At 43.6% G+C, this 27,327-nt stretch overlaps 2 protein-coding genes across 2 annotated transcripts in view; both read left to right on the top strand.

The window, feature by feature from the left end:
- The first annotated feature begins 3,745 nt into the window (after window positions 1-3,745).
- On the top strand, window positions 3,746-27,206 carry LOC138845031 (transcription factor E2-alpha-like). The gene is made up of 2 exons (XM_070055938.1): window positions 3,746-26,116; window positions 27,072-27,206. The coding sequence occupies exon 1, from the start codon at window positions 25,129-25,131 to the stop codon at window positions 25,723-25,725; it is 597 nt and encodes a 198-aa protein (XP_069912039.1). The 5' UTR covers window positions 3,746-25,128; the 3' UTR covers window positions 25,726-26,116; window positions 27,072-27,206.
- Window positions 27,076-27,327, top strand: part of LOC103352179 (putative ankyrin repeat domain-containing protein 20A3) — a 144,980-nt gene continuing 144,728 nt past the window's right edge. Inside the window, exon 1 of the mRNA XM_070055922.1 lies at window positions 27,076-27,211. The gene's annotated coding sequence lies outside the window, so the exon portion shown is untranslated. The remainder of the gene's footprint in view (window positions 27,212-27,327) is intronic.

The following is a 27,327-nucleotide window of genomic DNA, read 5'->3' as shown; positions in this document are numbered from 1 at the left end:
CTCTACCTCTCCCCTTCCATTCACATCAAGATTCATTTTCAATTCTCTTTATATACAGAAGATCAGTTTAGCATATATTAAGTAAAGATTTCAACAGTTTGCACCCACATAGAAACACAAAGTGAAAAATACTGTTTGAGTACTAGTTATAGCATTAAATCACAATGTATAGCACATTAAGGACAGAGATCCTACATGAGGAGTAAGTGCACAGTGACTCCTGTTGTTGACTTAACAATATGACACTCTTGTTTATGGCATAATTAATCACCTTAGGCTCTTGTCACGAGGTGCCAAGGCTACGGAAGCCTTTTGAGTTCATTGACTCTGATCATATTTAGACAAGGTCATAGTCAAAGTGGAAGTTCTCTCCTCCCATCCGAGAAAGGTACCTCCTTCTTTGATGACCTGTTCTTTCCACTGGGATCTCACTCGCGGAGATCTTTCATTTAGTTTTTTTTTTTTTTTTGTTTTGCCAGAGTGTTTTGGTTTCCCATGCCTGAAATACTCTCATGGGTTTTTAAGGGGGATCCATATGCCTTAAGGGCTGATTCTGAGGCCAGAGTGCTGTTTAGAACATTTGCCATTCTATGGGTCTGCTGTGTATCTCGCTTCCCATGCTGGATCGTTCTCTCCCTTTTTTATTCTATCAGCTAGTATTTTCAGACACTAGTCTTGTTTATGTGCTCCCTTTGGTTCTTAGTCCTATCATTATTATAAATTGTGAACAGAAATTGATCACTGGGACTAGTGAGATGGCATTGGTACATGCCACCTTGATGGGATTAAATTGGAATCCCCTGGTATGTTTCTAACTCTACCATTTGGGGTAAGTCAGCTTGAGTATGTCCAGATTGCACATCTCTTCCCTCTCTTATTCCCACTCTTATATTTAACAGCGATCACTTTTCAGTTAAGTTTCAACACTTAATTTTTTAATTTTGCAGCATTTTTACACCATAATGCATGCACCCAAGGCCAAAGACAAGAAGGATCATCTCCCTACATTCCTAAAACTTAGACCAACCAATCACTGGTTCATTCCGCTTTTATAGAGCCAACTAGTGGCCAAAGTGACTAGAAATACAATATTCCCAATACAATTAAGTCGTTTGATTATATCAGCTTCCATATTCCTTACAAAGTATCTCAAAATTTCCCACCAAAACATGCCTACTGGCAGAAACTAACGATGCAATCTGAATGGGCTTATTCATTATTATGGGTGAGAAATTGAACCTGAAATGGCCAAAATATGTCAAAGATAACTGGTGTATGGTGAAGTCAGGACTTGCCCAAGGCAATCTAACCAGACACACCGTTCTTACTCTTAATCACCGTTCAATACTATTTGCTTTATATTTACCATGGCATTAGTTCAGAAGGCCACTCTGTCTATAATATCATGAGTTTATCATCCTGTGAGTAGATTGTCACTTAGAGATAAATTCTTTGCTTCCTGGAATGTACATAAATGATCCTAAGCATTCTAAGGCAGCAAGACAACTGGCAGCTGCCACTGGGCCTCTCCTAATACTGGCTCTATGGGGATCCAGCTATGGTGCAAGAAATCACATCTGCTGCCAATGTGGTGAGCAACTGGAAGTGAGCCAAGTAGAGACACCACTTGGAGGGAGAAATTGTTACCTTCTCCCAACTTTCAACAGCCTCGCGATGAAGGAACCATCAGCCCAACAACCACCAGACTATACACACAATGACTCCAAGTAAGAACCTCCCAGCCTTCTTCCAAACAGTGGGAAATTATTAAGTACCATTAAACCACAATGTTTGCGATGACTTATTTACACAGGATTAGAAAATTGGAACAAATTTCTTTGTGCACCTAGGACTGCACTGTTTTTCATACAGAACCATCTAATTAACTGTGTTTAATGCTAGCCCTGGGACTTATTATGTGATTCAATGAATCTGACAGATGTTTATGAGCACATACTATGTGCTAGGCACTTCTAACACCCTGCTGAACAAAACAAAATGTTCTGCCTTCTCAGAGAGCTTATGTTCCAATAAAGATTAAAACAATCAGAAATACAAGAGTACTTCATGAAGTTTGTGTAAAATGACATTTACATATTTACTTTGGTGCAATTTTTTTTCACATTTTGAAATATATTGCATGCTCCTAGTCTCATTCCTGAGCAATTCACCTTTTTGATAATCAGTTTTGGAATTCGACTTGTGCTTAAATTAAGTCTTTTTCTTAACTTGATTCTCTTGGGAGTTGATGTATTGCTGTTGGTGATGACATTTTGATTCAAACTTATATCTTGACTCTCCTGGTTGTTCCCGATCAGGTCATCACACTTGGGGCAACTTGCAGGTGCAATTTATTTTTCTAATCCATGCATGTGAACTTCAGAAAGGTCATGGAAAATCCCCTCATGAAAAACCCTTGCCAACAGACAACAGGGAAGGGTTATTCTGTAACAGATGGGGATACTTGCTGTCTGCTAATTCTACTTTCTTGGAGGATAAATCATGGACCTGAGAAACAATATTCTGACCCTTGGCTCAATCTTCCTTTTGAACCTCACGTTCTTGAGATCTATTTCCACATTGCTTCCCAAACACCAATTTATCAGCATTCCCTGAGACATTACTAGTGCAAATTTCATGTAAAAATGAGATTAACGATCAATAATACTAAGTAGTTTCTGTCTGATGCTGGACAAATCTGAGTGGATCTGGAGGTGTGGTTAAGAGGGGTAAGCAGCATTTGGGACACCAGCTTCCCATATGGGACTTATGGTTTTGAATCCTGGATCTTCGGCTTCTGATTAAGCTCCCTGCTAATTGACCTAGGAGGGCAGAAAACAACCCCAGTCCTTGGACTCCTGCCACCCATATGGGAGATCTGGAATGGGTCCCTGGCTCGTAGCTTTGGGCTAGCCAATGTGGTCATCCAGGAAGTGAATCAGCGAAGACTGAGACTTCCCACCTAGGAAGCCCAGGCTTCAGTTAGGCCGGGGCTGAGCCGCCCTTCCCCGCCCAGGACGCCCGACACGGAGCCGCCACCACCGCTTCTATCTGCGCCGCCCCTCACCCTCGCTACCGCCGCCTCCTTCACTGCCGCTGTCCAGGCCTACACCAACACTGTCCCCGCCTACCTCTGCTTCCTCGCTGGCCGCCGACTTCTCGGTTTCTCAGAAGAATCGCTACCGCCACCACTGCATTCTTCCTCGTTGCCGCACGCCGATGAACTGAGCCGCCCCGCCCACGACGTTTACGTGAACTCGACGCTACGCACGCTGAAGCTGACCCCGATGCCGCACAAACCGCTGGGATGCTTACGCTGACCCCGACGCCGCATACGGTGCTGGGACGCTGGCGCTGACCCCGACGCCGCAAATGACGCTCGGACGCTGACGCTGACCAAGACGCAGCATTCGCTGCAGCGTCGGGGTCAGCGTCAGCGTTCGTAGCGTCGGGGTCATGTAAACGTTGTGTGCAGGGCGACTCAGTTCATCGGCGGGCAGCAGCGAGTAAGGGTGCGGCGGTGGCGGGAGCGATTCCTCTACGAAACAGAGAAGTCGGCGGGCAGCGAGGAGGCAGAGGTAGGTGGGGCCGGTGTTGGTGTAGGCCTGGGCAGTGGCGGTGAAGGAGGCGGCGGTAGCGAGGGTGAGGGGTGGCGCGGATAGAGGTGGCGGCTCCGTGTCGGGCGTCCTGGGCGGGGAAGGGCCGCTCTGTCCCGGCCTAACTGAAGCCTGGGCTTCCTAGGCGGGAAACCTCAGTCTTCGCTGGCGGCAGAAGCGGCCGAGGACCAGGAGAACCAGGAAGTGGTGGGTGTCATCGTGGGCGTCCCGTGGGGCGTCCTGCTTTGGACAGCGCCGTTCGTGGGCAGGCAGTGGCGGCGGCGAGGAAAGATGCGGCGGCAGGGCCATTCTGGCGCAGAGTCTGGTGGTCAGGAGCGTCGGCGGCCGGCGAGGAAGCAGGTAGGAGTGGCAGTGCTGACGCCATGGGCAGCAGCGAAGCAGGCGGCGGCGGGGGCTCTGCGTTGGGCAGCGGAAGAGAGAGGCCGGCGGCAGTGGCGGCTTGAGATGGCAGTGGCGTCAGCATCAGGTAGGCACTACAGATGAACAGGTTGGGGAGGAAAATTGGTCATAACAGTCATATTATACAACATGAAGGGGAAGGAAGATAGGCAGTCAGTTGCAAGGGAGGTTTCACTAGCTTTAGGCTAACAGCCTTTGGGTGTCATTTGTCAGATTCTTGGGGGCGCACATATGATGTGGGAGCTAATAAGTTTCTCCTTGGGATGTCTGTGCCCTGTGTCCCAGTGCCCGGATTTGAATGCTGGATCCATTTCCAGTTCCAGTTTTCCCGCTAGTGTGTGTCCTGGGGAGATATCAGGTGATGGCAAAAGTGTCTGGGTACTTGTCAGCTAGGTGGGAGACTGAGTTCCTGGCTCCTAACTTCAGCCTGACCCAGTCCTAGCTGCTGCAGGCATTTAAGGAGTGAGGGAGTAAATGGGAGGGCTCCGTCTCTTTGCCTCTTAAAGCTAAAATTCTTGAAAAGTGGGTGATCTTTATCTATTCTTAAGATTTATTTCAGAGGCAGATACTCATGCCCATGCAGGTACATGCACACACACACACACACAGTGCAGGAAACAGACATAAAGAGGGTTCTCATCTGCTGGTTGACTTTCTAATTCTCACAACTACTGGGCCTGAGTCTGGCAGAGTTGAGGGTTGGAGAACTCATTCCGTGTTCCCAGCAAGGGTGATGGGTACCCAAATGCCTGGGTCCTATCCACTGCCCTCCAGGTCCACATTACAGGAAGCTAGACTCAGGAGCCAGAAACAGGTACCCGATTTCTTGAGCCGTCACAACTGCCTTCTCCATCCACATTAATAGGAATCCGCTAGAGTCAGGAGCCGGAGGTGGATACTGAACCTGGGTACTTCAAGGATGGAATGCAGGTGACCTTAATTGGCTTGGTAACCAAGATTTCAAATCCTTGCCCCTCTGAATTCTAAAAATCATTACAGTTTAGTTAACAGTTTTAAAAGGAAGTTAAGAATTTACAACGTGTTTTAATTTCATTTCCTTCATACATTTCTTTCTCTGCAAATAATCTTCATCTTTTTTCATGTGTACACACCTTATGTAAATGCTTTGGTACTATGCGAAGTTTCGTGACAGTATATGTAGTTTTTTTAACATATCTTGTTTATAGTTAATAATTTCAATAATTGTTATTTATTGAATGTACCTTATTTTGTTAGTTCTATATTGAATTTTTGCAGTTTGGCAAATGGGTAAGCGGTGTTGTGGAGAACAAATTAATGTGCATTGGTTTTCTGTGTATTTCTTTTCTTTTAATTAGTGTTTAGCAGACTCAGTGTGCTTTGTAGACACAACTGTAAGAACACAATGATATTGCCTTCCTCCCTCCCCCTTTCTCCTTTCCACTGTGTTTCCTTCTCCTTTTTCTTTCTGTCTTTGGTTTAGATTTTGAGCCAATTTTCAAATTACATTGCAGTAAAAAGGCTTAATACTTTACTAGATAAGTTTAATGAGTAAAAAACGAAATTATACCAGTTTAGTGAGACTATAGACAAAGACTGTAAACAGTAATTGACTAGAAAAATGATCGTTTCATCCCTATGTGGTAAATCTTTAAGTAATTATAGATCATTAAAATTGTGGTAGGATAACATTCTTAACCATCGGTTACACAAAGGCATAAAACAAAGTTTGACAAACTGTATTTGCAGCAGTACTGATACACACAAACATTTCTTCCTGTTTGATTCCGTGAGATTCCTCCCAGCAGTGTCTAAGTGTTCCTTTTCCCCCACATCCTTTGCAGCATTTGTTACTCTGTTGTTTGGATTTCAGCCATTCTAATAGGGGTGAGGAGATATCTCTTTGGGGTTTTGATTTGCATTTCCCTGAAGCCTGGAGATGTTGAGCATTTTGCTGTATGTTCGTTTGTCATTTGTATTTCTTCTTTCTGAGAATTGTCTGTTGAAGTCCTTTTCCATTCCTGAACTGGATTGATTTTGTTGTTGTTGACTTTTTTAAGTTGCATATATATTTGGGATATTAATCCTTGGCAGATAGATGGTTTGCAACTATTTTTTTCCATTCTGCTGGATGTCTCTCCACTCGAATTGTCACGTCCTTTGTTTCTGAGTTCGATATAGTCCTATTTCCTTAGTTTTACTTTTGTTGCCTGTGCTTCGGGGTTCCCATCCAAGAAGTTGTTCCTACACCAACGTCTTTGAGTGTTTCCCTTACGTTTTCTTCCAGCAACCTCATAATGTCCATAATGTCAGGTCTTAAATTGGGTCTTTGATGTATCTTCAGTTGATTTTTGTATGTGAAGAGAGATACAGAACTACTTTCGTTCTTCTACGTATATGCATCCGGTTTTGCCAGCACCATTTTGAAAATATTATCCTTAACTCCACTGTATGGTCTGAGCACTTTTGTCAGAAGTCAACTGGCTATCTGTATGTGGATTAAATTCTGGGCTCTCTCTTCTGTTCCATTGAGCTACACGTTGGATTTTATGCCATTACTAAGCTGTTTTAATTACTGTAACTTTGTAGAATCCTATGAAACCGAGTATTATGATTCATGCAGGTTGGGCTTTCTTACTCTAGGTCGCTCCAACTATTTGTGGCCTTTTGTGATTCCATATGAATTTTCTTTAAGGATTTTATTTATTTGAGAGGTAGAGTTACAGATAGCGTGAGGGAGAGACTGAGAGAAAGGTCTTCCCTTTCCCTGGTTCACTCCCCAAATGGCCGCAACGTGTTGTTGTTGCTATACCGTATTCAGCCATGTTGGATCTGTTCTATATTTTCTTGGAAATGAGATGATTTTTTTCAAAGTGAATGAGTATTTGTATACTTTTAGTATTAATGCCTATATGTAACTTAACAGTTCTTTGTCTATACCTTAGTTCCTGACAGTGTAAAATGGGAGAGAAATACAGAGGATATACAAACAGCATTTGAAAAATAAAAAAAAAATCTGATTTACCATCAGCTGTTCTTCAAATTAACTATATTTTTTATTTCATTTAAAAGAAGGAGGCCAATATGGCTTATACTTAATTTAATCAGATAAAATTTTCTTTCATTCTCTGAGCTCACAGGCTTGTTGTTGTTTATTCAGCAAATCTTTGAGTGCCTATGTACCCCACTTCCACTAGTAGCTCTTCATAAATTCACATTTTTGGATGTTAATCACACATAAGGATGTTTTGGTATAGTCTTGTGAATAAGTAACAGGTTCTCTGTATAAATTCTCTTGGGTGGCAGATAACTAAGTGGGAGTGTGGAGCAGAGAGAATCAGACCTTTTTTCAGTTTCCTGTGGGCTCAATTCCTTTTATTAAAGTAGAATCAGTCAGAATTTTATTGAATTATAATCAGTCAGAAACATGGGAACGTGAGTAACTGCTTGTTTTAGTTTTGAGTAATGCATCTCTGTAGAATCGTCAGGTGCAGTGGAATATAGGAAAGGACTTTGGAGACCAGAACAGCAGCTTCTTCCTCTAAATGAGTCCGTTGTCTGTATCAGCACAGTATTCTTGTGCACTAATTTTACACTAATTTTGTCATTTGCTGTTTTTTCTCTGCGTGCTACATTTCAGATTGAAATGTTTCTTGTATATTTTTAGCATTCTCTAAGTTACTTATTTTGGTACACTTTTTAAGTGGATACCTTTAGATTTTCCTAACATCTTGTGGCTCAGTAGACACTCTATGGTATTTTAATTGATTTTCAGTCTTTTTTTCTATTGATACTGGCAGTTTTGCACAGACACTATGATATGTTCTTGGTGCATTAATGGGTTGGTTTGAAAATCCATGATACATCAGTTGTTTTTGCACAAAGTTGCATTTCTAAAAACAAGCGTTCATAGTAGAACTGGATTGTTATTTTTAATTTGTTATCTTCTGTGGAATAGAAACTCCACCAAAACAGGTAATGGTAATGAAATTTGTTTTTGCATTTTTTATCCTCCTTGTGTTCTTGTTGTCTAGAATTGTCATGACCCGTTGTAGCCTTTTAATAAATAGATAAATTTTTAAAAAGTGAGATTGTCACACGTAGGGAAAATACAGGTTTTCTTTAACAGTGCCACTCAGCATTCAGTGTGTATATTGAACAAACGGGGGTCTTGTTAAAATGCATATTCTGCTTAGCACTTCGGGGCTGGGGCCCAAAGATCTGTCTTTGAACAGGATCCCAACTGATGGCCATGCTGCTGGCTTTACTTGAATAATTTTGTCCTAGAGCTGCACTTCACAGTGAAAATATGAATTAGTGCAAACTGCGTGTTCACTTCTAGTATCCTCATCTGAAAATGATGTGAAATCAACTTCAGTGGTTTTTTAGCCTAATATACCCAAAGTACTATCATTTCAACATTTAATTGATATGCTGAAAACTATTAAGGGGTTTCTTTACGTTTTTGGGGACCAAAGTGTTTAAAATCCAATGCATATTTTGCATTTACAGCCCATTTCAGCTTGGACTCGTCACATGTAGTGTGTCCAGCATGTCACCCATGATTGGCAGTAGCCACTGGCTGGGACAGTGCAGTTCTGGAGTGTACTATCTAGATTCGCCACTCTCTTGTAGTTCTATAAAGAAAGTTTGATGTGCCTGATTTCTGCTGTACACTATTTATGCAAAGCAAGGTCGGGATTGATGGGACCCTGAGCTATAGAGTGCAGCTCATTTTAATTTTATTCTTTGTAAGTGCGCATTCACTATAGAAGACTTAGACAATACAGGGAATGGAGGAAAAATAAAATCACATCAAATCCGGTCATTGAGTCAGTTGCTGCTTTTCCATAGGAGGAAATTTTTATGCCATGAAGTACTAGGGTTGTATAAAACCTTTCCAGATCACTTTATAAAACTTGTTTTATACACCTGTAGTTAGTATTTACATAGTGGATTCAGCAGAGAGTTGATGTTGACAGTGCCAGTCTGAGAGGACTGACCAGGAGTACTTTTAGCATTCAGGGAATAGTAATACCTACCTGTACCCTTAACTAATATGTGAAGTAGTCTTTTAGTTGGGTTTAAGTTCGAGTACCTGTACTTTGATTGCACTGGGCACACTCCTGAGTTTTTGTGTATGTTTTCTTGTGAGTGTTACAAATTTGACTGAAATCCTGTATATATAATATTTTAAAGCAGTTAAGTAAATGCTTGGTCATTAATGCCATAAATTACTAGATTTATTCAACTGGATGTACAATGTCAAGGAAGAATCATTTGTTATTACTCGGGACACTGGCACCCAATGTTGGAATGCGTGTTTTGCAAGTTCTGATTCCACTCTCATATGCTGGGTGAGGTTGGATTGCTGCCATACATGCGGTATACCTGGCTTGGATACCTATCTTAGTTTTCTTCACCATCATCTCCCTAGACCCACAAACAGTGTGATCTGCGTGTACATTAAGTAGTTGAGTTAATATCCTGGGGCCAAGCCATCTAATGCCCAGCAGTAGAACTAATGCTTGACAGCAGAGATGATTCTACCTGCTGTTAGCAAGACATTCAGTGTGTGTATATTTGACATAGGTAGGTAGTGATGGAACAAGGACGGAAGCCTCAGCCATTTTAGGTATCTGTTACCCTTAACCTTCTCTCAAGGGACCAGTATAGTCTCACAACATGGTGTTCTCCACCCCACCCCCTGCACTCTGCCCCGTGTTTGGAAGCCAGGAGGCCAAACTTGAAAAACTTGTATGGAGAAGCTCACCTCTGTTTACTGCCCCCCCACCCCTAGTGCACCTAAGATAAAAAAAATGGCCCAGCCAATTGGGGTCTGGGCACCCTGCTGTATATTGTGTGTGTGTGTGTGCATGCGCACACATGCTGGCATTTGGTCACCCATCTCCGTGGATTTATTTTCTTTGGATAAGCTTTGTCTGGCTGTGAGTTTGTATTCTGTCTTTTCTCTGATCTGCACCCTTTTGCTTATGCCCCGTGTGAGAAGGAGGGGCTGGCATCTTGCCCCAGTCTGCCACTCTTGTATTCTCTGGGTGAGAGCTGTGACTCCCCCACCCTTCATCTGGACAAATTCTTCCCCTTTTTAGTGTCTTCTCCAGCCCCTAACCTTCTCTTTCCTACAATCTCCTTTTTCCCTTCTGACCTGGAAGATCCTATTCAGAACATTTTCTCACTCCCGCTTGCACTTCTCATTTTGAGCGAATTCACAGCCAGAGCCTTTGCCTGATCTCATCACTACATTCCCACGTCGGACCTAGTTCTCAGCCCATCAGATTGGTAAAGGAGGTCATTCTCACCGCATTCCTGCTGGGTCGATGCTCGTGACCAGTTCATCCCCCCTCGTAGGGCCTGGGTGTTTAGTTGGTTTCTATCGCTGTCTCCTCTTAGAGGACTCAGGACTGAAGTTCTCGGTTGAGGTGATTCTTTCCCAGGGAAGCCCTGCTACAAGAACCTCTTCCCTCAGACCATAGTTTGCTTAATCCATGGGCTCCAAATTTCAACTCCCTTCTGGCCTGCCTCTGAAGAGACTTGCACAAGCTGGGGACTGAAGGGGGAGACAAAGCCAAAGCTATTATTCCACCTCAGCGTGAATTTGGGTTTTTTTGTTTCAAAATTCTCTTTTAAGATTTTGATAACTTCACACAGAGAAAAGGCAAATGGTCAGAAGCCCCTATTCCAAGCCTTTTTCCTCCATTGGGGTCAACTCTCACTCTGATTTCTCATGGAGGAAGAAGGCCTGGAGCCACCCCTTAAATCATCAGCCTGCCCACCCCTCCTTTCTCCCGCACCTGATAAGTTGGCCTCTCAGGAACACAGGCCTTTGCTCACTCCATTCCCCCTCTTTCTCTAGCGCCTCCTTTTGCCTCTCCATTGGCAACAAGGAAAGTGACCACCCTTCCAGCCTCTTCTCTGAATTTTCTTTCTCCTGCTCTTCCTGAGGGAGCTAAAACTCTCTGTAAGCTCTCCGCCCCTCCCTCATACCATCCTCTCTGAGATCCTGGAACAGGAGTGTGACCCTCCTCCCTGCCCACCCCAGGGTCCTCCCAAGCGTCCATCTGGTGATTCCTGTCTGGCCGACCCACCTGATTCCCCTTCATTAAGCCTCCTCTGAGGTCAGCTCTTCTCATTCCAAGCCCACAAACCAGAGAAACACTTGGAATCTCCCCACGCACCCTCGACTTTCCCTTCCACTGTTCTCTCAAGGATGCTGCAGCCTCGGGACCATGACCCTCTCCTTACCCTTGTCCCCTGTCTGGCTCTTCCCCACTCCTGTCACTGGCAGCCAAAACTGCCTCTTTCCTTTTCCTGACCTCTCCCCTCCAGTCTCCTCTGCCAGTCCAGTCCCTCCCCCTGGATGTAGAAAGATAGTGTAAAGGCTAGCCGAATGTGTATTGCTCTGGAAAGCTCTGCACCTGAGACATGCCAAGCTCCAAAGACAATGCACTGTCAACTTCAACTAAGGGCCTTTCTCACTTCTGCCCACCTGTCAGGGTCTGTGTGGTGCTCAGCATGTCCCCCAACAAGAGCTTAAGAAAGGACTCTGCCTGCTGCTCAGATGCAATGAAACCTGACGTCAGCACCACCACCCAGACTCCCACACTCTGCCCTCTGTCCCACAAGCTCAGCCCCTACTCTCTTTACAGTCCCCCTCTCTGTCCTAACTAAAATAGTCTTCTCTACCTGTCACTTCCCCCCTCCTATGAACCCGAAAATCCTAAAACGTAACGTAATGGAGCTGCATCTCACACTGCTCCTCTCACATCTAAGTTCTCTCTTGCACAGAGACAGAACCTCTGCTCCAGCCATCTCTAATAATGTATTTTGCAGAGCTGTCAAAAAAAAAAAAAAAAACAACTGAGGAGCAGGGGTAAGTCCTGAGCAACTTTGTTCCAAAGAATGCTCCAGGCCTAGTTGTCTTCCACCTTTTCCCCTCCCTAGTCTAGTGGCAGACAAAAATCTCTGCGCTAGAGAGATGCAATGTTTTGTCGTTCTCTCCTGTACTGGGTCATATATATGCACGTATTGTATGTCTTCATGGGAAAATTTATTAACAGCTCTCTGTTTCAGTTGGGTTACACTTGTGTTAGATATTTGAGAAGTATATCCAACTATATGCACTCTTAAAATTGGTTGAAGGCATTGGACCTTTCGGTAAATGTTTTCTTAAGTTATTTGACAGCTAAAATGTTTGCTAAGTTTTCACTGGATTTTAAGTAACTGACAGTAAGCAATCTGGAAAACCTGACTTGTTCCCTCATTTCTCTAGTCTCTTCAAGATGGGAAACTGATTGTATTCTGCAGAACTCCCCATCAGTTTGATCTTTAGACCTTGTATTAGACAGTTTGCATAGGGTGGTCTTAATGTTTTGATCTTACATAGAAGAACATAACTCTCCTCATTGGTTTTGTCTTACCTCACAGGAAGAATATTGTCGTAACATGCCTGTGACCGTAGATTTATAGCTCAGGCCACCAGAGACTAGGGATGGGATTGAGCACCCCCTTGGCTGACATTCCTAAAGGCTGCTTCTGTGTTCTACTTCACCAGAGACCAGGAGAAAGAGGAGCGAGTGAGGCAGCAGGAGCAATGTAAGGATAGGTGGCAGGCCAATTAATGGCTGCTTTACACCGTGATCTGCCATCAAGGAGACCCAACAAGGCCAGTCCACCCTTGAATGCACATGTTTAGGAAATGAGGAGTCAGAGCATTGGGCAAGTAGCTGTCATGAAGAGCCCTGTCGGCTCTGACAAGAGCCAGGCCACTGGAAGCGGAACTGCCCTCGGGGTTGAAGGACTCCTGGGTCAGAACCGCAGACCCTCTTGGCCCCAGGCTAAAAAGCCTTTCCCTCTGCCCAGCTCCCCAAGTAACCACCGCCATCAGGAGGACAGCCTAGGGTCAGTACCAATCAAGGCAGACGCCACCTATTCGATACTAACCTCCTGTTCAGGACAGCCCTCCTCCCCAGCCAGCAAGGTGGTGGAAGTCAACGGGGTGTCTTCACTAGGAGCTTCACACCTCCCTTACTGTGTCTCATCCAGGGCTCCATGTGAAGAGACACACAGGTCTGGACCTCACAGATTCCTTGGCCATGCCTCAAAACACACTGAATTACTACTGAACCCCTTCTGTCAGTTTCCGTTTGCGTCTCAATGGGAAAACTCCCTCCTTTCTTAGATCCTGTAACAATGACTCTGTCCTGTGGTTTGCACCCTGTGTAGCTAATCTGCTTGTTAGACACCCTACACAAAACAGAGCGGTCAGGCATAAACCTGTCTTCCCATGAACTGGACAGGACTCTTGCTTTCCTATATCCCCCATTGTCCTCATTTTGGCATCGTCCCCACCATGGGTAGTGTTTCCGATTTGTCTTTTTGTCCTCGTAATCATCTGCTGCCATTCCTACCATGTATAACTAACACGTTTCAAAACCCCTTACAGGAGGGTTTGACTGGGAGCAACACAAGGCTGCTTGCTCTCTCCTTCTCCAATCAGTCCGATTCAGTGTATAGATACCCTGCTCCTCGTCTGCGCCCCACATCAGCAGGAAGTAGCCAGAAGGAAACCAGCGCCCCACCTCTTTATCTGTACTCAAAATCAGGATTGATGGAACAAGGACAGATGCCTCTGCCATTTTAAAAAAGCTCTGATTGCTCATGCCTTCTTTCAAGAGACCAGTTTCGTCTCACATCCTATTGTTCTTCCCCCCACCGCCTGCATTCTTCCCCAGGTTTGGAAGCCAGGAGGCCAAACTTGAAGAACTTGTATAGAGACACTCATCTCCACCCTCTGCCACCCACACCCACCCTGAGCCCACCTAAGATATAAAAAGGCCCTTCCTACTGGGGTCTGGGCCCTCTGCCACGTGTTCGGTCTGGGCTCACTGGCAGTTTGTCCACTTCTGGGAGTTTCTTTTCTTTGGCTAAATTCTATCTGTCTGTGAGTCTTTTTATTCTGACTACTGTTGATCTGTACCCTTTCCCTTACATTTGGTGCCCCGTGTGAGGAGGCACTGCTCTGCACCCCTTTTCCTTGCAGTTAGCACGAGACTTTCTGTTCAGTCTTTACTTCAAAGTTTGTACGACACTATGTCAGAAACAACCTGACACTTGGCAGCTTCTGCAAGGTTCTGGCCTGTTCTGTAGTCTGTGTGTGTGTGTGTGTGTGTGTGTGTGGCTGATAGTCAAAAAGCAGACTAATACTAGTAAAATTATGTTTCTCTGGGGTGTTTTGGGTAGGAAGCAAAGTGATGAAAAAAAATTTTTGCACTTAATGGTTGACTTTTGAAAACTGTTTTTTTTTTTTTGCTTTTATTTATTTAAAAGACATAAAGGCACAGTACAGATAGTGAGAGAGTGACGAGGGCCTGGGGTCTTCCATCCACTGGTTCACTCCCTAAATGATTGCCATTGCCAGGGCTCGCCAGAGCAAAAGCTGTGAGCCTGGAACTCCGTTGAGGTCTTCCGTGTTGGTGGGAGGGCTTGACTATTGAGACATCTGCTGCCTTGCTGGGCGCATTAGCTGGAGGCTGGATCAGCAGTGGAACAGCTGGAACTGGAACCAGTGCCCTTCTGGGATGCTGGCATCACAGGCCGTGGTTACTCTGCTGTGCCTCAGTGCTAGCCCACGTGAGGAGCAGTTATGCAGACAGTTTCCAGGTTCATAGAAGTATCTGCCTGTTGATTGTGGAGAGATGCATTCTGGTTTGGCATGGCTAGGGAAGTAGGAATGTGGAGTGAGATAAGTTGAAAGGAGTAGGGTTCTCTGTGACCTTCTGCCTTCTCTCTAGGTTTTGTGCTGGTTCCTGTTCCTGCTGTCTCTTGCTCCCTGGAATTAATCAAAACCATTTGTGTTTACTGCTGAATACACAAGTACCTGAATTGAATCTGTTATCAGGAGACACTGACTTGATAAAGTCTACTAAGTGTTCATTCATGAAATTTCCCTTTTTAAAACTCTAGGATTAATGATTTAGGTTTTGCATGGTTTTTAAATACAATGTATGTGAATTAAGTTAATATTTTAGCCCTCCAAATGTCCCATTTAATTTGATCTGGACAAGTTTTATATATGCCAGCATGTAAATTTTTAAGCTTTAAAATTTGGTCATACTGCACGGAGGCACATGCAGAGTTGCCATTTTTTATCCAAGCTTAAATGTAATTTTGGTTTTAATTTGTCTCCTATTTAGCCCCGATCTACTTTTGTTAAATCTAATTTTATATCTTTCTGCAATTATCATTTTCTTTTTATCTCTGAACACCTTAATTGTGAAAACCTTTTAATATTCACATCTTTGGATGACACAGAGATCTCTGCCCATTGGTCCAAGTCTTTCTATAACAAATATGCAATATAAAGCTTTTATATCGACTTTTACTTGATCTGCACTTTTCTTTCAAGTACAATAATCTTTCTAATGTACTAGGATTCAGTTCTCCCTTACAAAGCTTTATGTGTCCTGTTTTGTGTTTGCATAACTGTCTGTGACTGTTTTTTTAATTCCTTGTCTGAGGCTATATGTGGGGACATGCCTGAAGAATGGCTTCTTTGTTGTTGTTAAATATTTATTCTTTTGAAAGCTAGGGTTACAGAAAGGCAGAGAGAGTGAGAACACTGGTTCCTTCCCCAAAGGGTTGCAATGGCCAGAGCTGTGCCGGTCCGAAGTCAGGATCCAAGGCTTCTTCTGGTCTCCCATGTGGATGCAGGGGCCCAAGGATTTTGGCCATCTTCTACTGCTTTCCCAAGTCATAGCATAGAGCTGGATAGGAAGTGGGGCAGCCCGGACTCAAACCAGCACCCATGTGCAATGCCAGCACTGCAGCCAGCGGCTTTAGCAGTTTTGCCAGAGTGCGGGCCCCGGGAATGATTTCTTGAATTGTGTGTATGTGTGTGTGTGTGTGTGTGTGTGTGTGAGAGAGAGAGAGAGAGAGAGAGAGAGAGAGACTAATAGATAAAGATTTTTTTATCCACTGATTCACTTCCTGGGTGACCACATTGGCTAGCCCAAAGCTACGAGCCAGGGACCCATTCCAGATCTCCCATATGGGTGGCAGGAGTCCAAGGACTGGGGTTGTTTTCTGCCCTCTTAGGTCAATTAGCAGGGTGATGAATCAGAAGCTGAAGAGCCAGGATTCAAAACCTTAAGTCCCATATGGGAAGCTGGTGTCCCAAATGCAGCTGAACCCTCTGAACCACACCTCCAGATCCACTCAGATTTATCCAGTATCGGACAGAATCTACTTTGTATTACTGATCATTACTCTCATTTTCACACGAAATTTGCACTAGTAATGTCTCAGGGAATGCTGATAAATTGGTGTTTGGGAAGCAATGTGGAAATAGATCTCAAGAACGTGAGGTTCAAAAAGAAGATTGATCTAAGTGATCAGAAGATTGTTTCTCAGGTCCATGATTTATCCTCCAAGAAAGTAGAATTAGCAGACAGCAAGTATCCCCATCTGTTACAGAATAACCCTTCCATGTTGTCTGTTGGCAAGGGTTTTTCATGAGGGGATTTTCCATGACCTTTCTGAAGTTCACATGCATGCATTTAAAAAAAAATGGACCTGCAAGTTGCCCCAAGTGATGACCTGATTGGGAACAACCAGGAGAGTCAAGATATAAGTTTGAATCAAAATGTCATCACCAACAGCAATACATCAACTCCCAAGAGAATCAAGTTAAGAAAAAGACTTAATTTAAGCACAAGTCGAATTCCAAAACTGATTATCAAAAAGGTGAATTGCTCAGGAATGAGACTAGGAGCATGCAATATATTTCAAAATGTGAAAAAAAATTGCACCAAAGTAAATATGTAAATGTCATTTTACACAAACTTCATGAAGTACTCTTGTATTTCTGATTGTTTTAATCTTTATTGGAACATAAGCTTTCTGAGAAGGCAGAACATTTTGTTTTGTTCAACAGGGTGTTAGAAGTGCCTAGCACATAGTATGTGCTCATAAACATCTGTCAGATTCATTGAATCACATAATAAGTCCCAGGCCTAGCATTAAACACAGTAAATAAGATGGTTCTATATTGAAAAACAGTGCAGTCCTAGGTGCAGAAAGAAATTTGTTCAGATTTTCTAACCCCACGTAACAAGTGATCCCAAACGTTTTGGTTTAAATGGTACTTATAATTTCCCACTGTTTGGGGGAAGGCTGGGAGGTTCTTACTTGGAGTTGTTGTGTTTATAGTCTGGTGGTTGCTGGGCTGATGGTTCCTTCATCACGCGGCTGTTGAAAGTTGGGAGAAGGTAACCATTTCTTCCAGATGGTGGCTCTACTTGGCTCACTTTCGCTTCCTCACCACATGGGCAGTAGGTGTGATTTCTTGCACCATAGCTGGATCCCCATAGAGCCAATGTTAGAGGCCCAGGCGGCAGCTGTCTTGCTGCCTTAGAAGCCTTAGTATCATTTATGCATGTACCAGGAGGAAAGAATTCATCTACTCACAGGATAATAAACTCATGATGTTAGAGACAAAGTGACCTTCTGAACAGAATGTCATGGAAAATATGGAGCACATAGTACTGAACGGTAATTAGGATTAAGAATGGTGTGTCTGGTTAGATTGCCCTGGGCAAGTCCTGGCTCCACCATACACTAGTTTTCTTCTACACATCTTAGCCATTTCAGGTTCAATTTCCCACCCATAATAATGGATAAGTCCATTCAGATTGCATCGTTAGTTCTGCTGGCATTAGGCATGTTTTGGTGGGAAATTTAGAGACACTTTGTAAGGAACATGGAAGCTGATATAATCAAACTAACTAATTCTATTTGGAATATTGTATTTCTAGTTATTTTGGCAACTAATTGGCTCTTTAAAAGCGGAATGAACCAGTGATTGGTTGGTCTAAGTTTTAGGAATGTAGGGAGATGATCCTTCTTGTCTTTGGCCTTGGCTCCATGCATTATGGTGCAAAAATGCTACAAAATCATCCCATCAGTGATTTACTTGAAGTTTACTATTAGGTAACTTTATTACAGATTAGTCCCTCCTGGTGTTTAGATCTCTGTTCTTTAATGCTAGAAATGTACTCACCAGTGAGCCTGAAGAAAATTCTACTTCTTTGCAGTGAATTCTGTTACCACTCCAGATTCATCCTGTTATAGCCATCTGATGCAATGTTGAATGGGTTTTCTGAATCAATGCCAGTTTCCTGGAAGCCAAACCATGTAAAGGCTTTCAAAGTTAGAACCTGTACCTGTTGTTCTTATGAAGCCAGGGTCCATTGGTTGGCTTCTGGATATGTGAAAGTGAAGAATTTGGAGATTGTTTGGGGGACCATTTCCTAATCTTATGCTGCAGCATCAGTTCTGTTTGTACTAAGGTTATTTCAGGTAGTAATAGATCTGCCTTCTCTTCATTTAACTTGATCTTAGACAGCAAGACATTCTGATTGTAGAGTGTTACTTTGTTTTTTTTTTTTTTCTTATCTCTACATGCTTCTGTAATAAAGGAGTGTCAGAGGAGGCTCACCGAAATAAAAACCAAAGGACTGTTTTCATTTTCTAATACTACCGTGTAAGTCGTCTGTTCACATAACCATCAGTATTCCACCTTCTTCTTGGCATATTATGAGGGAAACATGAAAGGTTTAAAAAAAAATCATAAGAGCATTCAAGTACAAGTCATTCTTAACAATGGAAAGGAGATAGATATTGTTGTTTTCCATCTTTGAAGAAGTTAAGAGTTCCAAAATGTTTAAGTTGTGCTGGGGAAATTATAGGAGATGTACATAGACTTTTCTGCTCCTGGTCATGAATATTTTTCAGATCAAGGATGTGATTTCTATTCCTCTTGCCTCATTCTTTTCAATGTTGTAGTTGTTTTCAGTCTTTCTCAGTGAATGTTCTTATTCCCAACTCCCCATACATTCCACCCAGTATTCATATTGACCCACATTTTTTGCCTTTAAAGAGAGTTACCATCAAGGAGGATGAGCAGACCAGAGTCATTGTTGTGGCCAGATTCATGAGGAGTGGTAGGAATCTAAATAATAATTTTGTACACACAGGCCACCATTGGTGTTTTTGAATAGTGTTTCCAATGTGGAATTAAGAGCATTACAGTCTTTTGATAGAATACAACTAAAGTACTAAGATACAGTTGTCTCTATTCACATGTGGGAACTTACTGAAAGAAGTGGTAGAAAAATCTGACTGCAGGGTCTTAGTGTAGGCTTTGAAAGTAACATTCACGGTTGCTGATGGGAAAAGTACTTGTGAGACTATGCAGCATTTAGAATCAGTATTTTATAAAACTTGGTAATTCAAATTTCTAGACAAAGATGTGATGCTGGAGTCATTCCAAGGATTATATTGTCGTTGTCCGTTCATGGAGACGTTCATGGAATCAGGAGCCTGAAAAGAGTGATGGTCTCTCTAAGATCCTTCAGTGGGGCAACCAAACCTTGTTTCATTATGGAAACAGTTGCGAAGGACAGCTTTCTGACTTCCTAAATTTCATGTCATGAACTCTGCGAAGTGACAACAATCCCAGTTGTGAGTAAAAGGCCTATGAAAGTGTTACAGATTTGAGAAAGCTGAGAATCTGTTTTGCAGTTGAGATTAAGAATGGACTCTGTGTATATCAGATGTTTCATACTTTGTTTTTGTGTTTTTTTTTTTTTGACAGGCAGAGTGGACAGTGAGAGAGACAGAGAGAAAGGTCTTCCTTTTGCCGTTGGTTCTCCCTCCAATGGCCACCACAGTTGGCGCGCTGCGGCCGGCGCACCGCGCTGATCCGAAGGCAGGAGCCAGGTGCTTATCCTGATCTCCCATGGGGTGCAGGGCCCAAGCACTTGGGCCATCCTCCACTGCCTTCCCTGGCCACAGCAGAGAGCTGGCCTGGAAGAGGGGCAACCGGGATAGAATCCGGCACCCTAACCGGGACTAGAACCCGGTGTGCCGGCACCGCAAGGTGGAGGATTAGCCTAGTGAGCCGCGGCGCCGGCAATACTTTGTTTTTAAAAACAGAATATAGTTAATGTGTTTGCAGGAGTAGATAGCATGGGAGGATTCAAACTTGATAACATGCGTTAGTGTTTTTGTAAAAGCTGCTTTGGTTTTCAGTCTTTACTGTATTTCACTGCCTTTTCACTCCTGTAAATTAACTATTCAACTGCTAGGCAGTCTTTATAACTTTGTTTTACATAATTATCATCTGTTCTGCTTTATAGTAAGATTGTACTCCACCCAAATAAGAAGTAATCAAAGGAATTGAAGCCAATAGCAGTCAAATTCACATAAGTGAATGCTAGAGGCTCAAGGATTTGTAAGTACTGATTTGGCAACATCTAAGTTGCTGCTGTCACAAAACTTTTATTTATTTGTATTATTTGAAGGATATAATGTAAATCTTTGTTAATGAAAAATTCGGGAAGGAGGTGATTAAATAGAACTAAATACTTCCTCAACATACAGAACGCTTACTTGCTGATCGGTGTCGGGAAATACTGAAACTGACTATCGTAAAACATTTGGTCTCAGGGAACCAGGTCTGTAGGTCCGTTTTATTAAAGATTTGTTTGTTTGAAAGGCAGAGTTGACACGGAGATCTTCCATCTGCTCTTTCACTCCCCAAATGGCCACAATGGAAAGGGTTAGGCCAGGCCAAAAGCAGAAGCCTGGAACTGCATTCGGGTCTCCCAAAGTGGTGCATGGACCCAGGCACTTATGCCCTCATCAGCTGCTTTCACAGGCAGATTAGCAGGGAGCTGGAATGAAGTGGAGCATTGGGACTTGAACCTGTGCTCACATGGGGTGCTGGCATTGTGGGCTGTGGCTTAACCCACCAAGCCATAGTGCCAGGTCCTATCAGGTCCATTTCTAATGCAATGGAGTTCTTTTGGGAAAATCACTTCGGTCAGACCTGCTTGGTAAAGTAATCCCAACAGAGTTCTTTCCTGTGCTACTTCACTGCTCAACTGCCTGCAACTGCTTGGGCTGGGCCAGGCCCAAACTAGGAGCCGGGAACTCAATCCAAGCTTCCCACATTGGTGGAAAGGAACCCGATGACTGAGTCAACATTGACTGCCTTTGTATGTGCATTACCAGGAAATTGAATCAAAAGTGGTGCTTGGTAATGTATGGAATTTGGATTTCAAACCAGGGTTTGGTTCCCAACTGCATCACTTACTCTCATATGTCATTAAAAATGTTGTAATTTGTGTATGCCTTCATTCTCCTTCTGTTTTCTCCATTGCAGCCTTACATTCTAGTCATTTACCGGACCCTCATCCACCCAGTCTTCCACCATTGCACCACCATCCCTCCTACTCTTTGTTAGCTTTAACCTGCTTGAGGGCCTACATACTTGCCTCCCACTCCATCCTCTCTATATATCCTCCCATTCTTTCTGGCCCACAACATTGGACTCACTTTCCTCCCCACCTCCATACCAGCCTCATCATCCCGGTTGGTCCTGCACACCAGCCTCACCCTCTTGTGAAGGCCAGCCTCACTCTACCTCTGGTCCACAAAAACAACCACACCTTATCCTTATCTTCCACCTCCGTTGCATTTCCCTTATTTCCCCCTACAACTGCACCCGTCTTCTAGACTTCCACATCCATTTCATCTTTCCAGTTTTCTACCATATCCTCAACCTGTCTGTGGTACTCTACACCAGCCTCAACCTCTTGTGGGGCCTACATCCTGGCCTCTCACCCTTTGTAATTCACACTGGGTTCAGCTTCCTTCTGGCTGCCATACTAGAATCACTTTCCTTCTGACCCTCCAGCCAACCCTCACTCTCCTGGCCTTGCACACCAGCCTTACTCTCCCCTGGTCGTCAGTACCAGCCTCATCTTCCCCCTGGTCCTCCATGCCACTCCAATCTTACTCTCCTGTTGGTCCACTATAGCCTCACTCTTCTAGCGCTTCACAAGGGTTTCATCCACCAAATCTGCCATAACTTCACCTTTCCTGTGGTAATCTACACTAGCTTCATCTTCCTTGTGGGCCTCCATCCTGGCTTTGCACTGTTTGTATGCCACTGTGACTTCCAACTTCCTTCTCATCCTCAGTGCCACCCTCTCCCTCCTCCTCATCAATGCCACCCTCACTCTCCTCATTCTCTATGCCAGCCTCGCATTCTTTCTATTCCTTGACACTGTCCTCACCTTCCTTTTGTGGCTCATCCCTGGAATAACCCTTGTGGTGATCTCCCAACCAGTTCTACCCTCCCTATAGTCATCCACCTAAGCCTAGCCTTCACTGTGGTTCTCAACACAAGCCTTTCCTTTGGACCTCCATGATAGCCTCACGTCTCTCCTAGTCCTCCACACCAGTCTTATTGTCCTGTTTCTCCACTGCAGCCTTACCCTCCTTTGAGTCCTCCACTTGTGCCTCACCTGCCAACTCTTCTATACGGCCTCACCTGAATATGTGCTTAAATGAATCAATTAAGGAATGCAGTCATGCATTAAATTCAAATAAAACCTCATGGTGTTTGATGTCAGAATTGTGTAACTAAATAACGTTAGGTTCTAAAATATCAACATGGTATTTCACTTGGAGAAAACATAGATCAATGGCTCTGATTTTGAAACTGCATCCTTCTTTCTCAAAAAGTGCAGTAAACCTTGGGTGACAGTCATGAAGCCTCTTCCTACTACAGCTAAGTAACATAGACCCACTATGCCTCATTTGTAGCACTGATTTTAGGTTTTCTTGACAAACTACCAAGAATTTTGCCATACCATTCTTGCTCGTTCTGGTTTGTCTGGTCTACACTGATATCTGTCACAGATTTCCAATCACTACTGGCAAACATTTAGTTCACTTACTTTATACAGAACAGTTCCAGACTCTGCTGCTGGGATAGAAAATGTATCTCATTTGGAGTTTTACCCTGTGGATACAATTTGAAATAGAATGAAAACCATTGGCATAGAGTCCCTTTTAAAGGTTCACCTGTTGTAGAAGCATTTGAAAGAAAGCATATTAAGGGCAAAGGTAAATATTTACTTAAATTATTAAAACATCTTGAGATTCTTTTGCTATGGCCCTGATGTCATAAAATCATGTTTAAGCTATTGTGATAACTTTGAAACCATAGATACAGAGGTTAGTATGCATTGAGAGGTACATAATGTATATACTGTTAGCTTGCTTGAATTAAAGGTAGCCATTGTATATTTTAAATTACTTTAATGTTGAAATTTGTATGTAGTTTAGAAAATGGAAGGTATGGTCTGTTGAGGGTTGGCCTTAATCCTCAAGTAGGTTGGCTTATACTCAATTTCAGGGAGACGACACACATATGCCTAGTAGAAGAACTCAAACAGTAGGCTTTGTAAGGCAAAAAAGCCTATGAATATCATGGAGAATAAGAATTTCAGGCTTTGTTTTTAATATTTATTAATTAATTTATTTGAAAGGCAGAGTTACAGAGAGGCAGAGGCAGAGAAAGAGAGAAGTCTTCCATCTGCTGGTTCACTCTCCAAATGGCCACAACAGCTGGAACTGCATCTATCTGGAGCCAGGAGCTTCCCTCAGGTCTCTCAGGTTGGTGTAGGGACCCAAGGACTTGGACCATCCTCTTCTGCTTTCCCAGGCCATAGCAGAGAGCTGGATCGAAGTGAAGCAACCAGGACTCAAACCAGCACCTATATGGGATGCTGGCACCGCAGGTGGTGGCCCTACCAACTATGCCACATCGCTGGCCCCAGAATTTCCAATTTAACATTTTTTCCTACTTGCATTTCCATTGAAGAAGGGGTTGATGATGAGATGTTAGGAATCTATTATTAAATGAAGGCATGAGGAATCTATTACAGCCCTCCTGCATTACTCCTTCTTTCCAGCTTATGCAGACTGAATTTACAAATGGTTTTGGTGCTTCTATCACACAGTAAATGATTTTTCCAATGTAAGCCATATTTATTCCTATTTTACTCAATGTTAGCATTAAGACTTAATGATAATGCTAACTAAAATTTTTGAAAAATTTAGTTAAAATTACATTTGCATATGAAAGTGGAGACAAACTTACCTAATTTATTCTATTTCTAAATATACGAAAAATTTTCTTGAGGAAACAGGATGGCAGTCAGGTTAGAGAGGGCTAGTTCTTGAAAACGAAGTTGTCATATGTAATCATTTAGGAGCGGCCATCTGGTGGTATTGATGCTCTTCACTCTTCACAATTATTTATATGTTCTGGGTGGCATTTCATTGCTTGGTGTCTTTTGTGGATATATCATACTGTGTACATCCAGTTCCTGAATCACAGTAATAGGCCGATTCCATATTTCAGCTGTTGTGAGTAGCACTGCCATGAGCATGGAATGGAGATATCCTTTTGACGCACTGAAGTCTTATCTTTTGGACGTATACCCAGTAATGGAATTGCGGGATTTTGCTCAGTTCCGTTTTGTTGGAGAGACTCCCATACTATTTTCCATAATGGTGGGGCTAATTTGCCTTCCCACAAAACACTAAAAATTTCACCTGTATTGAAATCCGTGCTACCCTTTTTTATTTTTTGTTTTCTTCATGATAGTTATTCTACCTGGAGTGAGGTGATAATCTTATTCTGGTTTTAACTTGCATTTTTCTGTTGATTAATGATGTGGAGAATTTTTCATGAACTATTGGACACGTGCATGTCTTGTTTTGATATGAGTATGTTAAGTTCTTCAGCCTAGTTTAAAAATTGGTGGTTTTTTTGGGTTTGTTTGTTTTTGTTGTTGTTTGGGGTTTTTTTTTTAGCCCTGGGTTTTTTGAGATAATTGTATAGTCTGGATATTAACTGCTTGTAGAAAACCAGAGGAGAAGTACTGTGTGGCATTGTATTGGGGACAGGTTTTGTTATTTACTTTTTGACATAGAAGCACAGGCTAGACTGGCCTGGGTAGGTGGCTCGGGGCTGCTCCCACACCAGGAATCTGAAGCAGTTTCAGTGGCCGCATCGGGGAAGAGGCCAGGGCCCTGCTGCCCACGTGTGACTCTTGGGGGCTCGGCTGCGATGCCACTTTGTCCTGGGAAGCCCTGCTACATGCCGCTGCACTCTGGGAGCTGGGAGCCCAGCAATGCCCTGCAGGTCTAAGGAGCCTGCCCTGGTCCCTGCACTGGCTGCAACCACCGGAGAATGAAACACCCCCAGATAATAGCACCAGTGGGCTCAGACAAGGTGCTCAGTGATCTCCTGGAGTTCAGCATGATGTTCCTGCTGCCCATGGCCAGTGGAAAGGGCTGGCCTGTCTCCTTGGCCAGCGCACAGTTCAGAGGAGCAGGTCCGGAGAACTGGCCAGGCTCAGGCTCCTGGGATGCTGGCGACCAGAACACCTCCTCCTTCGACCCCGACAAGAGCTACAGTGAAGGACCCACTTCAGTGAGTCCCACGGCAGCCTTTCTTGGTTCACATTCCTGGGACCTGGACCTAGACTTGGAGGCAAGGGAGGCCAGTGGGCGGGTACCCCACCTTCTGGAGAGACACGGCTTTTGGTGGCTTGACTCAGGTCAGGTTCCTGACTGGCGAGAAGGCCCTCCGCAGCCCCGGGCCATTGTCCTTCCTTCTCAGATATCAAGGGTAGCGCCCAGTACAATGCCTCCTAACCTGGCAACCCTTGGGGCAGAGCCTCAGGTGGCCACTGGGCCCACCGACCAAGAATGTCCAGAAGATTCTATTTCTTCTTCCTTCCTCATTGTACCCTCCCACCTCCACCTCAGCTTAAGCGATGACTAAGGCAGGGATGCCTGTGTCTACCCATCTGCCAAGACTCCCTGTAGCACCTGCTCTGCAGCCTTCTACTGGCCAGCCTGCACCCTTCCTTGGAGCTCCAGAGCCCCTCAAACAAGGATGGTTTCAGGCCCATGCTGGGCGGGAGCTCATCCGCCTGCCCCTCTGGATGGGCAGTGGTGATGGGTTTTGAGGCCACAGTGCATTTGGTAGCATGTACTAGGAGCATATGGACTACTAGCCGCATGGAGCCAAGGTCACCAGTGGCCTCCCAGCCATGTCCACCTTCTCAGCGCCCCCATAGCCGTGTATGGTGGCATCTCCAGCAACACACCACCCCTCCCATCAGCGGGACAGACAGCCTCGTCGACTCCCGAGAGACCATGACCACCAGCAGGTATGGTCTCTTATGTTTATTTATGTGTGAGTGTGTGTGTGTGTGATTTTTTAAAATAAGCACTAGTTGATGTTAAAACAGAGAAGGGATTGGTTGTTCTTCTGTCTTAAAAACTATTCATAAGAGAAAGAAGAGAAACAGGCATGCGCCATTTCAAACAAGAACAGATCCCATAGATGGATCAATCCCAGTATTCCTACAGCTCCTGCAAATGACCAGGCTGAAGCTGGGAACCAAGGCCCTGAAGCACAGTTCAGGTCTCCCAAGTGGGGCAGCTGTGAGATAACTACTGGAGTCAGCATCAGCTGCCTCACTGGAACCATGTTTGTAGGAAGCTGGAATCCCAGAATTAAACCCAGGCACTCTCTTATTGGACCTACATAGGCCTCTTCGTAGCCTCTTAACTGTTTGGCTAACCGCTGCAAAGAGGATGGTTCCCCTCCTCTTTCTCCCCTTAGTGAATGCCTATAAGGAATTAGTTCCTTACGTTTTCGCCCTGTAGTTACTAACTCAGTAATGTGCCAAGTACTTTACTGCTGTATTCTATCATTCTAATAATTTTCAAGGTTTCTTTCATAAAAAAGGTTAAAAAGTGGAAAAAAGAATCAGTTAAGGTTTTAAAAATAATTTAATAAAAAAAGAAAAGAGTTCCTCCACTGAACATTTGATCAAATATATGATTCCAAGGTGAATGTGGATGCCTTTCTTGTCCTAATGAAATTGAAACAGTTGGGGCTGTCCTTTTTTTTTGTACAACTGAGATTTGAGAGGCTGATGCCTGTGTCCTCAAAGTATATTTCAGTTGTCCAATGTAGATATGCAAAGATTTCAGGAAATGATAACCTCAGGGAGTAGTGTGTCCCTGGCAGCAGTTTTATTTAGTGGTATTTTAATGAGTGGAAACCATACATGGAAATTGATTGCAGGGAATAACTTATGATTTCCTTGCTTTTAGTAACATACGTATAAAATAATGAAGATTTGATCTATGGTAGCAACTATACAATCGTATATGTGGGCCTGACCTCTTTGATTGAAGCAGCTGCTTCATAGAGATGCAAGTACCTTCATTGAAGCATTGAAGTTAAAAGTCATGTTAGTATTCTTGTCTGCCACTTCTTAAATATATATCATTTAAAAAAAATAAGAAGTATTTATTTGAAAGGCAGAGTTAACAGAGAGGCAGAAGCAGAGAGAGGGAGGTCTTCCAT

This window comes from Oryctolagus cuniculus, chromosome 13, assembly GCF_964237555.1.
Source record: "Oryctolagus cuniculus chromosome 13, mOryCun1.1, whole genome shotgun sequence".
NCBI lineage: Eukaryota > Metazoa > Chordata > Mammalia > Lagomorpha > Leporidae > Oryctolagus > Oryctolagus cuniculus.
Note: the sequence above shows the minus strand (reverse complement) of the source record. Positions and strands in the feature narration are given on the sequence as shown.

Coding starts and splice junctions, on each gene's coding strand:
- LOC138845031 (XM_070055938.1), top strand. CDS start 25,129: ATGAAACACCCCCAGATAATAGCACCAGTGGGCTCAGACAAGGTGCTC.